The 11,983-nt window shown below is 54.1% G+C and overlaps 1 protein-coding gene and 2 non-coding genes across 7 annotated transcripts; all 3 read right to left on the bottom strand.

The window, feature by feature from the left end:
• Positions 1 to 283: 283 nt before the first annotated feature.
• On the bottom strand, positions 284 to 355 carry TRNAC-GCA. Its single transcript has one exon. It is a non-coding gene; the product is annotated as a tRNA-Cys (tRNA).
• A 676-nt stretch (positions 356 to 1,031) lies between these two features.
• Positions 1,032 to 1,103, bottom strand: TRNAC-GCA. The gene has a single exon. It is a non-coding gene; the product is annotated as a tRNA-Cys (tRNA).
• A 651-nt stretch (positions 1,104 to 1,754) lies between these two features.
• On the bottom strand, positions 1,755 to 7,343 carry ARL5C (ADP ribosylation factor like GTPase 5C). 5 transcript variants are annotated; one of them, XM_042916977.1, is made up of 6 exons: positions 7,205 to 7,341; positions 6,532 to 6,592; positions 5,227 to 5,374; positions 4,474 to 4,557; positions 3,865 to 4,016; positions 1,755 to 2,612 (listed from the first exon to the last, which is right to left on the bottom strand). In XM_042916977.1, the coding sequence occupies exons 1-6, from the start codon at positions 7,248 to 7,250 to the stop codon at positions 2,564 to 2,566; spliced, it is 540 nt and encodes a 179-aa protein (XP_042772911.1). In that variant the 5' UTR covers positions 7,251 to 7,341; the 3' UTR covers positions 1,755 to 2,563. The 5 variants fall into 5 exon arrangements, with proteins under 5 accessions (XP_042772911.1, XP_042772910.1, XP_042772909.1 ...); XM_042916976.1 differs by lacking the exons at positions 6,532 to 6,592; positions 7,205 to 7,341 and adding an exon at positions 5,803 to 6,240; XM_042916975.1 differs by lacking the exon at positions 1,755 to 2,612 and having other exon boundaries at positions 2,624 to 4,016; positions 7,205 to 7,343.
• Between the last annotated feature and the right edge of the window lie 4,640 nt (positions 7,344 to 11,983).

The raw sequence follows: 11,983 nt of genomic DNA on the forward strand, positions 1-11,983 counted from the left end.
AATTTCTGGACGCCACTCCCAAGTTTCTAATTCAATAGTTCTCAGAAAAAGCGAGAATCTGCATTTCTAACACGCCTCCAGGTGGTGGTGCTGGTCCGGGGAGCACATTTTAAGAACCATAACTTGAGAATTCCCGCCTTTTGCAGGCTCTCGTCTTTCTTGCACCAATTGTCGTCTCCCCAAAAGAGAGGTGGCGAAGGAAATGTCAACATGAAATTGTGGACAGGGGGAACCTTTAAATAAAAAGGCGCATGGACACCGTGGTCCACGAAAACTGACCCTGAGGGGGCACCCGGATTTGAACCGGGGACCTCTTGATCTGCAGTCAAATGCTCTACCACTGAGCTATACCCCCTCTGCTGACGTCTTGGCGCGGTAGCGTCTTAGTGCTTCTGCTGCGCAGGCGCTTTGACGGATTTGCGAAAAGTGGAGTCCGACGTTTACGAAAATTGGGAATGATCTCAATCTCAAAAGATTACTCTCCTGAGCGCAGAACTTGTTTCCCGAAAATGCAGTTTGGGAATGTGGGAGGAGAAAGCCCTCGAGATCATTCGAGAGCCCTCGATTCGGAGACATTCTCTTGCGCCGGGTTCCCAGTTTCCTGCCCTGCTAGAGCTCCTTTATTGCTTCTTGGCGCCCCTCTTTCCGTCCCGCACGCTCAGGCGCGCTTTTCTGGGCCTTCCTTCCCCAGCCCAAGCCTGGCCCTTAGATACTCGGCCTCCCTCCCCAGGAAAAGCCGTCGGGTCACTGGCCAAGCGGACCTGGGAGTGGGACCGCCTCAGCCGTAGCACTACCGAAGTGGGCCGTCTGTATCGTCCATCTAGGGTTAGCCCGGAGCTCCTTGCCCTCGCACTGCATCCCTCTAGTCTACACACGCGACCTGAGTGCGTGGGTCTGCGAGGCCGGGACTCCACCCTGGCCTTCCTGCAAAATGAAGTAACAGGGCCCTAAGTTGCACCCCCTCTCCCTTGCTAGGGCACTTTGAGAGGTGAACTGCAGGACAAAGAAAACACGAAAAGGCTGAAACACAGAGGGGGCACCCGGATTTGAACCGGGGACCTCTTGATCTGCAGTCAAATGCTCTACCACTGAGCTATACCCCCAGCACACTTTTGGCTTCTTCTTAGAATAGATCTCTGTAGTATAAGAAAATATCAAATTACGCTGTTACCTGAGAGCTGTGCCAAAACGATCTAATGGAAAGAGCAGAATCTGAATGGGGATGGCTAGGATTGCTGAGTTCTTCCTCCACAATCACGCCTCAGGAAAACCACAGGGTTAAGGAATCCTGGGACCTCTACAACTGTGTCCTGACTGTCCCCGAGATGTCCACTGCCTGACTTGGGAAGGAGAGAGACCCACAGGTTCCAGGACCATCCCAGGTCTTATGGGGTAACGGCACTGCTCCCTGTATACAGATGGACAGCCTGGGTTTCCATCCTGTCTTCAGCTCTACCGAGATAGGACTGCTGGGCTTTTCAAATCCCTAAGGGCCTCTACTTCCCTCCTCCATGAGTCAGCATCAAGCCCCTCCACCCCTAGCCCCAGGTACAGCCGAAAGTTCCCAGTCCTGGCAAGCCAAGTGTCAGTTACCTGGGCAGAGGGTGATAGAGCCCAGGACCAAAGAGCCAGCCAGTCCTCTGGGCAGATGGACCTTAAGGCACCACCCCCTCTATTTCCAAGGAAGATTTCCCCCTACCTGATAGCCCCGTACAAAAACCAAAAGCTAGTTTGAAGCACAGGTAGAAGGAGCAGGCAGAAATAAGAGGTGAGCAGTTTTCAATGGCATTTATTACACTTTTATAAAAATTCTAAAACAATGTGGAAAAAAGTCATTACAAAAGATGGTCAAGATAGGCACTCTGTAGGAATCGGGGAAATTTGGGAGGAATGGGATTCACATTGGAAGGACCGGGAATGAAGGGCATAGGATGAGATGGCTGAACGCTCACAAGCTGTGGTCAGAGCCAGCATCTCAGAGGGAACAGAAAGGCCTGGGAGGAGTGGGACTCCCCGCCATGCAAGGGACTGTCCCTGTCTGGGGTGTCCCGTCCTCCTCCCTTCCCACCAGTTTTTGGCTTTGCCCTCCTTCCCCTGAGCCCGCCCCTTCACCTCTCTGGAATCTCCTTTCCTCAAAGATGGCTGAGGGGCCAGAGAGCTGGGGTGGGAGCCAAGGGGCCGGGGGTGGGGTTCTAGGAAATAAAGAGCAATTCCAGGGGTCTCTTACTCCGCCCCCCCCCCATTTTTTCCTCAAAGAGGCTGCAGGCCAAGGGGACTGGGCTCCACGTCCTAATCCCTCAACATGTCCAACAGCTTGCCTGGTGCCTCCAAGGACACCTGTTTCCACGGAGGAAAGGGCAGCTTTTCTGCTGTCCTATCTACAGCAGTTCAGGGCATGCAGTCAAACTCACAGGGTTGGGTGGACTGTGGCAATCTCACCTCACTGTCCATAGCCGACCCAGCTCCCATCCGAGAATCGTAGAAAAGGAATAGTCACTTGGGTTTTCCACCCACGTAGTCCAGGCAAAACCCCAAAGTATTTGGATGGCCTCAGCCTGGGACATCAGTTGGCAGTGGTCTGAGACTGCATCCACTGGAGCCCCGCGGGCAGCCTGCAGGGAAGGTGGAACAGGGCAAAGATCAGCATGTCCTGCAAGGATGATGGCCTCCAAGCCCCCGGCCCCTACCCAGAGCTGACGGAGGGGACAACCAATGTCGCATCCAATCTCTCAATCGACAAGCATAAATGGACTGAGTACATCAGGTACTGTGCTAGGGGTTGGGGTTACTGGTGAAAAAAAACAGACATGCCCTCTGCGGTCTACCGTCTGGCAGAGGGGATGGATGTGGGTTGCGGGAGGAGGGTGGCAAGGACGCTATCAGAAACATGTGGTTCCTTGGGCCCACCTGCCTAAAGTCTCCGGGCGCCTGGGTCCCCAGCCTGCTGTGATCCCACTTGAGAGAGAAAAGGGAACTTTCCAAGCCTGACTCAAGGCCCTTTCTATGTGACCGTGACCTGGTTCCTTCACATCCTTCAGGTATTTATACTCAGCAGCTACTTTCTGGTGGCCCCTCCCTGGTACCTTATCCAAAATGGCAACATTTGCCCACGTACTTCCAATCTCCTTTGCCTACTTGATCTTTCCCAAGCATTTATCACTTTCTAACTTACTATATATGTTTCTTATTTTTATTGTTTAGTGTCTGTCCCCCCCCCCCCCACCATGGAAAGTAACCTCCATGAGGGCAGGGGATTTTGTGGTTTGTTCGCCGCTGTTTCTCTGGTGCCTAGAAAAGTGCCTGGCACAAATTCAGGGCTCGATAAATGTTGAATGATTGATGTCACGTGCTCTCAACAGGAACTTACAGAGGGAGTAGGTATACTCACCCTCCTCTTTACAGATAAGAAAACTCAAGGTCAGAAAGAGTCAGCAACTTCTGCCTGGAAGGCTTGCCCCCAGGTCTTCCCATGGCTGTGGCCGTCTTCTCCCCATTTGGATTGCAGCCCAAAGGTCATGTCCTAGTAGAGGGCGTCCCTGACCACCAGAGCTGAGTCAGACCCAACCCTGCCCTGTCTATCACTGTTAATCCAATTTCACTTTATTCAAAGCACCTCTGTGTACCTAAAATGTTTGTGCTGAGGTGGCCTGTCGCCTGTCTTTCAGAATGAGCCTGAGCGCAGGCACTCTATCCTGCTCACTGCTTACCCACAGCATCTCAGCTGTGGGTGGGTGCTTGACTGACTCGGCCCAGGAGCTAAGTGTGAGCCAGATCCTGACAGGAGAGAAACAGGAGAAGGTTCTGATGGTCAGCTGTTCATTGGTTGGGCCGAACCCTGGAGGTGCAGGTGGGGCAGCCACTAACCCTTCCCCAGTGAGGGCACAGCATCCCTGTATGTGCCACGGGTGGTCTTTGATGGCACTAAGAGTGAGGAATTGAGAGATTTCCACGGTGGTCATGGAGTTCTTCATATCCTGCTTGTTGGCAAAGATCAGGACGGAAGCATCTCGCAGAGCCTGTGGACAGAAGAGCCCAGCCCCAGTCAGCCTGCAGGAGAGGCCCATGCCCAGGTGGGACAGGGATAGGGCAACCACATCAAGTGAAAACAACCACATCCATGGACACCGACAGCTCACGGAATGCCTCCCAACCAGCTCATATGATCCTTACAACGGTCCCATGAGGCAGTAATTTGGTGATCCCTCCCATTTCATACTTGGGCAAACTGAGGATACGAGAAGTGAGGCGACCTGTTGGGGGGTCCCATAGTGAATGAGAACCGGGGTCAGGACCCGAACCAGCAACTCTGGCTTCTGTGACCAGTTGTGCTGAGGGCATTATTGCTCTTCAGACTGCCGGGGTGGAGGCTCTCAGAGACTGGGGGATCAGGAATGAAGCTCAGAGAGGCTAAGTGAGTCGGCTGAAGTCACACAGTGAGGACACTGGGCTCTCTCCCAACCTCAGGGGCCTTACCTCATGGGCCAGCATCCTGTACAGCTCCTCCCGAGTGGTCAGCAGCCGATCCCGGTCCGTGCTGTCAATCACAAGGATGATGAACTGGCCAGCAGAGGGGAACTGTGAGCGGTGGGCTTTTCCTCTGATGAGCGTGTCTCCTGCCCACTGTGCTCCCGGACCAGCCTCTGCACCACCCGGATGTAAGCCCCACAGAGAACTGGTCTGGTCTCAAGCTCTCACTGCCTCGTTGCATTTTAATTCCCTTTTCCACCTAGGCAGTGGGGGAGGGGGGGCACACAGCACAACCTCTGATTGCGCGCCAGAGGCTGGGCCAAGCCCTGGCCATTCACGACTCTGGTCAGGTCCCCCGTGCCGTTGGGACCATTATGATCCCCATTTACAAATGAGGAGACGCGTTCCGCAGGACAGATCTTGCTCTATGACACACAGCTGGTGAGTGGGAGAAAGTAAGGCCCCTGGAGACCAAGGGCCTACCCCATGCAGTGCATCAAAGTGCAAGCAAACAGATCTGCCAAGGAGTATCCAAAAATCTTAACTGAACGCTGTGCTGCATTAAGTATTTGAAACATATGCATTAGCTATTGTTTTATTATTTAAATTTCACAACAATTGAGGGAAGTCATTGCAATCTCCACCTCACCAAGCGGGGACTGGGGGTGGGGGGGAAGCAAGGCTCAGAGAAGGCTCAGTGACGGGCTCACATCACACAGCTGCCTTGAAGGCCCCTTCCGGCCCCGACACTCTCCTCACCTCAGTGTTGGAGTAGTACGTGTTCCAGGTAGAGCGCAGAGCCTCCTGTCCCCCTATGTCCCACATGAGGAAGTGTGTCTTTTGCAGAACAATCTCCTCCACGTTGCTACCGATGGTGGGAGATGTATGGACCACCTCATTCATCAGGCTGGGGAGGGAAGAGAGGTCACCAAGAGCGTGGCCCGTTCTGTTCCCACCCCTCTGCTCGCAAGTCAGGCTGAATCAAACTCAGAACGGCTCAGCCCCGGGTTGACCAAGTCTCTGGGCCCAGGGGAGTGCAGGCAGGAGTAAGACCGAGTCTTGCCCTGGTGCAGACCCAAGAGATGGGAGTCTAATTAGAGCAGTGTCCCCAAACTTTAATGTGCAGCTGAATCACCTGGGAGTCTTGTTAAAATGCAGGTTCTGATCCAATGAGCCTAGGCAGGGGCCCAGTGTTTTGCGTTTCTAACAAGCTTCCAGTTGATGCCAATGCGGCTGGTCTGTGGACCACCCTTTGAGTAGCAAGGGATTTTGGGAAAAGGAGACCGATACAAGCGAAGGCCATCAGAGAGGAGCTTTAACATAGAAAACACTCACCGTTTTATATGTAGGGAGTGCCTCTGGAAGATCCGGGCATTAGGGCGGGGAAACTTAGTTTTCACTGTATGCGTGTGTAGTGTTTGATTTTCTCTTTTCTTCTGGTTTAAAATAACCATTTACATACACTACTTTTTCAGGGGAAAATCTTCCTAAGTAAATACTCTGGAGGCTCCAAAGGAGAGAGTTGCCATCCAGAGACTGCATATTGGGAAAAGCACCGATGGATAATTAGTCAGCACTTGTGTCCATCTCGGCTGGATCGGGAGCCACAAAGCTCAGCCAGACTCCAAACTGCACCCTCTCCCTTTTGGGTGTGAAGAAGGGGACAAAGTTAGGAGGCAAAGGTGAGGTGCGGGAGTTAGAAAGGAGAGACCGGCCGCTAGGGGGAGCGAAGAGCAGGGAGGCGGGAAGAGAAGTCCGTTTCTGACAGCTTCAGGGCTGCACAACCCAGTCTGGTCGGTTCGGGGCCGGGGGCGGGGGGGGGGGGTGTATGGCGGGGAACACTAGGGCTGCCCATACGAGCAGGATTCGAATCCCAGGCGAGGGGCCACAGGTCTGAAGGCTCACTGTACCAGGAAGGTCACACCAGCGTCCCCCCCTCACCACTCCTCCTGGCTACTGGAAAAAACCGGGGACCCAGGGAAGGGCTCCGGTGATTGGTCCAAATGTCTGTCAGTCTGGTGGGAAGACCCAACCCCCACCTCTTTCCATCAGAGGGTCACTTACAACTGGTAGAGAATGGTGGTCTTTCCCGCATTGTCCAGTCCCACGATGATGACCTTGTGCTCTGGAGTCATCCAGGGGGAAGGACAGGGTCAGGGCCAAACTCAGTAACCAAGGGACCGTGTGCCCTATCGGGCTTCCCCAGAAGAAGACGAGTGTTTCCAGCGGGCTGGGAGACCTCTGCCCACTGTACCACTTCTGCTCCCCTACACCCCTCCCCCACACAAAACCAACTGGACAGGTTTGCTTCCCACCCAGCCCCGGACACCCGCGCCACTCCCAGACAGTAGAGACGAGAGCTGAGCGCCACCTCCGTCACTCCATATTTCCAGAAAAGTGGTTGTCCGAAAGGTCAGGGGAGCCCTGGGCTTGCCAAGAGAAGGGGTCTGGGGAAAGAGCCGAGCGCGAAATCGCCATCGCAGGAAAAGCGGCGGCGGCTTTTAGCCAGGAGGAAGGAGGCTTGTCCAACCCTGCGCCCCGGGGTGCACCGTAGCTCGCGACCCTCGAAGAGCAGGCGGGGAGGGGGCAGGGGAGACCGCGGAGTCTGCAAGAAGTGCCCACGCAGGGCTCTCGGAGCCCGAGGTCCCCCAGCGCATCCGCCCCCACCCCAGATCTGGGGAGCCCCAGGTGGGAGCCGGATCAAAGCCGTCACTTGAAGGCACTGTGCGCCCTTTACCCTGGTTCGCGAAGATGCTCATCAGCTTGGCGATCAGTAGTCCCATAGCGCGTCCCCGGCCGGAGAGGGGCAAGACTCAGCGACCTTCGGGCACCCGGGTCCTTCGGGCACCCGGGTCTACCCAGGGTGCTTGCAGCCCCGCCCCCCGGGGGGGGGTCAAGTTTTGCCTGTGAGGTCACGGAAGTCCCACGAGTCACCTGCGGAGCCTGGGAATCCCCTGGGACGCTGCCCCCGCCCCCGCCCCGCGGGTGCTATGGATGTCACGGTGACAATGAACAAGCTACTTGTCTAGAGCCCTGCAGGTGCAAGGAAAATGGGGTCCAGACTCCACATCCTCCCCTTTGCCCTGAGAAAACTCCAGAGGTTCTCTGGGCGAACTGCTCCCTCACTGCATATCAAGGATGCTCACCGCAGTGACCCACAACCAGGCCCCAGATCTCCCTTCTCCAAGTGCCATGTCTGGGTCACTAGACTGAAGCAAAACCCTACTTTCTGCACCTGCCAGCTTTGGGAGCAGAGGGCTCACTGATCCTCTCTGAGCTGGGAGAATATTCCAGCTCTCAACGGATCTCTAGTGGTTTCACTAGTGTGGGGCTTGTAGGCCCCCTCAAAGTTAGTTCCCTTAGGGAAGGGCAGGGTCTCCCAAATCCCTTGGTGAGAGGCAACTTCTAGAAATAAATCAGTACTGCTTCTATGATTCATTAGCAAACCGACTGCTCAGGCGCAGCCCCCAGATCGTGGGCTGGGGGGGGGGGGGTGGACATCTGAAGATAGGGATGGAACATAAAGAGAGATCTCACAGCCAGAGGCCGTATAGAGGGGCGCCCGATACTAAGAGCCAGGAGAAGAGAACCTGGGCCAAGAGAGAGCCGGGCTGGAGAAGGAAGAGGAAGGAGGAGATTTTTGTTATGAATTTCCTTCTTTGCTTAAACTGGGAAAAACCAGAAAACAAAAAGAGAAGTGGAGAAGGCAAACCAACCTCAGGCTGAGGGGGCAGTTAGTTGAGGCCGTTATCACACAGGAGAATCAGCTTCTTCTGCCCCACGGCCACTGCCCTCCTAGAGCCATTAGTGCTCCCCTTCGCTAAGGGAACAACCTCTAACTTGTCTCCCTGCCTCTGCCTCCCCCTGACTCAGCACAGCCCTATTCACCTTTGTAAAGCACAGCTCAGATGATTGCCTATCGCCCACTGGCTTCAGATCAGTCTCCTCACCTGACGTTCAAGAGCCTCTGTGAGCAGCCCTCACCTGCCTTTTCAAGTGATCTCTTATGTCCTGCATCCACTGGTCCTTGCCCACATAGGCCGAGCCCCTTCCAACTCGGCTTTTGCTTCTGTGTTCCCTCCACCTGAATGCTTTCACTTTCCCAGGAAGGTGGATGGACTCCTAAAACTTACTAGCTGCCTTCCATAAAAGCCACCTACTTCCCAAGCCCTGGCCTGGTGCTCCAGACAAATGGGGCTTCTCTTTAGCCTGAGATTGTAGACTGGCCTGTTTGTGCCAATCAGCTGTGAGACCTAGAGGGTGGGGTTCATGTCTTGTTCGCCTGTGTTCTGCTCCCCACTCCGGGCCTAGTCCCCTGCCTGGCACACATAAGAAATGTGCGGCTATTGAAGTACAGTAAGTTATGCCATAGCTTGAGAGATGGTGTTTCGAACATTTAAAAAGAGGTGTGAGCACAAGTTGAAGAGGAATGAGGAAGGCTGGGAAGTTCATGGAGAGAAGAGGGAAAACAATTGGCTAAATAAGGAATTTTCATCCCACCCGCCTTGGTGCCTGGAGTTAGAAGGAAGGAGAATTGACTACCAGAGCCCGTTTCAGCCCCAGGAAAGGAACGAGGAGTGTGATGGCAGGCGCAGGGTGGGTAGCGGGGTGGGGGTGGGGGTGGGGACACAGAAAGGTGCTGGGGGAAGCAGCAATACTTTAAGCCCTTTTACCATCTGTTTCCGGGGGTTGGGGGGGAGGAACCTCAGTGCATCCTGCTCCCACCCCCCCCCCCAATACCACCACCAAATTGCAGAATTGAAAGTGACATTCTGCTAGCTGGAACACATTCAGTAAACAGACAAGGGCTGCTTCTGCTGTGAAACCTAGGGCCTCGGTCTTAGGGGGCATTCATTCATTTATTTGACAAATATGAGTCAGGAGTTAGGAAACATGCCAAGTAGACAAAACAGACCCGGTCTGGCTCTTTTGAAGCTTACGGTCTAGTGGGAGAGAGAAATATACACACCAAAAAACCAAAAACAAAACCAAACCCTGAGAGACAGTAGGTAGGATGGCCTGACTTAGAAGGGAGTCACAGCTCACTTTTCTGAGGATGTGATTTTGGAGCTAAGACAAGATTTTCTTCTAGGGTACCGGCTGGAACACCCCTTGCTCCTGGGCCATGGAGGTCCCAGCTCAGCTCCCTTGACTTTTTGGAAGGTGGAAACCTTCAGCCACACCCAGGACTCACTGTGGACAGAAGCTACTGGTCAAGGAATGAGATGAGGGGTCCCAGATAAGAGGGGTCCCAGCACCTCAGTTCTCCACTCCCTGAGGTGACCGTGGTGGTAACATCAGCCTCTCTAGACCTCATCCCAGCCGACTTCACGGTTGTTGAAATCTTCACATGTTGACAACCGCCAACGTGCTGAGTGTACATCAGTTGAGGGCTTGTGGTTACCAAAAGACAAGAATCTCTCTTTCTTCATCTCTCACTATCTCCACGCTACCTCGAAATGCCCCCGCCTGCAAGTTCCGGGCAAATGCAATTTCAGGCAGCAGACGCACGAAGAGAAGACAAACATATTCAGACACCTGCTTCCTCCTCCCCTTGCAGAAGCTGGAGCGGGGGGATTAGCACTAGATTTAGGGCTCACAGGCACCACAGAACTTGAACTCCAAAGATCTGAATTCAAGTCCTTGCTGCATACCTGTGCAGCTATGGACAAGCTGCGAGCTTTATCTATAAACTAAAGTTAATCATCTCCGCCCTTGATTCAAAATATCAGCCTCCACCCCAGATAGAGCTCTCTGCCGTTCCCCGATTCTCCAGACCAAGCATCCATCTGTCTCCTGCTCTTCTCTTGGACGTCCTCCCGCAGGCACCATAAACCCACCTTGTCCAAAGCTAGACATCATTTCTGTCTCTAACCTGGTTCTTCCACCTGCTTCCTCTATGTCTGGAAAGACCATCACCCAGAGTCACCCCGTGATGCCTCCCTCCTGCCTCCCTCCCTCTCTCTGGCCACCTCCAAGAGCCAGATTGGAGAGCTCTTGATTCTCCCTGCTAGATGGAGGCAGCCACTGCCTCCTTTCCCATTCCACTATTGTGGCCCATTGCAACCCCGCCCCCCCCCCCCCCCCCCCCCCCCGTCTCTTATCTGGAGTATTGCAGCCGTTTCCAGGGCAGGCCCTCCAATTTATGCTCCAAACTGCAACCAAGGCAACTTGGCCATTGCTACTTACAATCCTTCACTTTCTGCACACTAGCTTCAGGACAAAGTCCAAACTCCTTAACATGACTCAAGGCCCCCATGACCTGGTCCTGCTGACCCCTCTCTGACCATCACCTTGAAAGCACACTTTGCCTGTGAAGTGCCAAGAAGATGCCACGCATGCCACCTGCTTCCTCTGCCTTGAACACTTCCCCCCAGGCTAACTCCTAACCAGCCTTCTAGATTCCACTCGAGCCTCACCTCCTCTGAGAAGCCTCTCCTGTCCTCCCCAGGTTAAGGGCATTACCCTTCTTCCAGCTTCCCATAGAACCCAGTGCTTCTCACAGCAGAGAGCTCATCATGATGTCCTGAATTGTCTGCAGCTCCCTTTCAGACTTGGGCCTGGTACTTGGTAGGTGCTCAATAAATGTTCAGAAAGGAGTAAAGGATTGATTCCATTGAAAGGCAGTGGGGTGAGAGCTAGGCTGGGAGGCAGAGACTGGAATCCAATCCCAGCGGTCTTTGCCATCAACTCCCAGGGACCTTGGGCCAGCCACTTGGGTCTGTCAACCTCTCACCTGAAAGGCCTAGATGTCTGTTGCCCTACACACACACACACACACACACACACACACACACACACACTTTGGGCAGAAGCATTCAGATGAGGGACCCAGGAGCTCTAGTTCCCCAGGTCCACCATCCCAGAAACAAGAACCAAGAGAATGGAGAAATGCCATGGCGAGTGCCATGTGAGGGAGACACAGGTGAGAGCAGTCACAACGGTCAGAGGTCCACATCCTGCCAGCTGGTAATGTCACCTGCTGACTTTGTCACTCTTGATGTTCTCAGGCTGGGGCTGGGGGAGTCCCCGTTCTCTCTCCCCCGCCCCCCAAGTAGACCTCTTCCCCTCTCCCAAAGCTGGCTAGGGGGGCATCAGTGGATGAAGGAAGGTAGGAACTCAGCCACTCTCTCTCAGGTGTTGGGAAGCAGTAGAGGCCACAGGAGCAGAAGAACGAGCACATGCCCTTAAGACATCGTGCCAGTGGGTCTGGATCTTACCCACTGAATAGTGCCCATGACACCCCATTTCTCCACCTCAGGTTTCCATTTTTCCTGGCTCTACTTACAGGGAAACAGGTTAAGACTTGGGGCTGGCTTGAATGGGAAGGTGAAACTGGCCACACTGCTCCCATCAAGCTTGATCATAATGCATCAGAGCCACAAAACAAAGTACCATCTCTCCTGCTGAGTAAACAACTTGGGGCACAGCTTCCTGCGCCCACCTCTACCTCTCCCCCTGCATGTGGGCAACTCCCACATGCCCGGCTGGCCGCCGTGTGGCAGGAACAAAAAAA

This window comes from Panthera leo, chromosome E1 (assembly GCF_018350215.1).
Source record: "Panthera leo isolate Ple1 chromosome E1, P.leo_Ple1_pat1.1, whole genome shotgun sequence".
Classification (NCBI taxonomy): Eukaryota; Metazoa; Chordata; class Mammalia; order Carnivora; family Felidae; genus Panthera; species Panthera leo.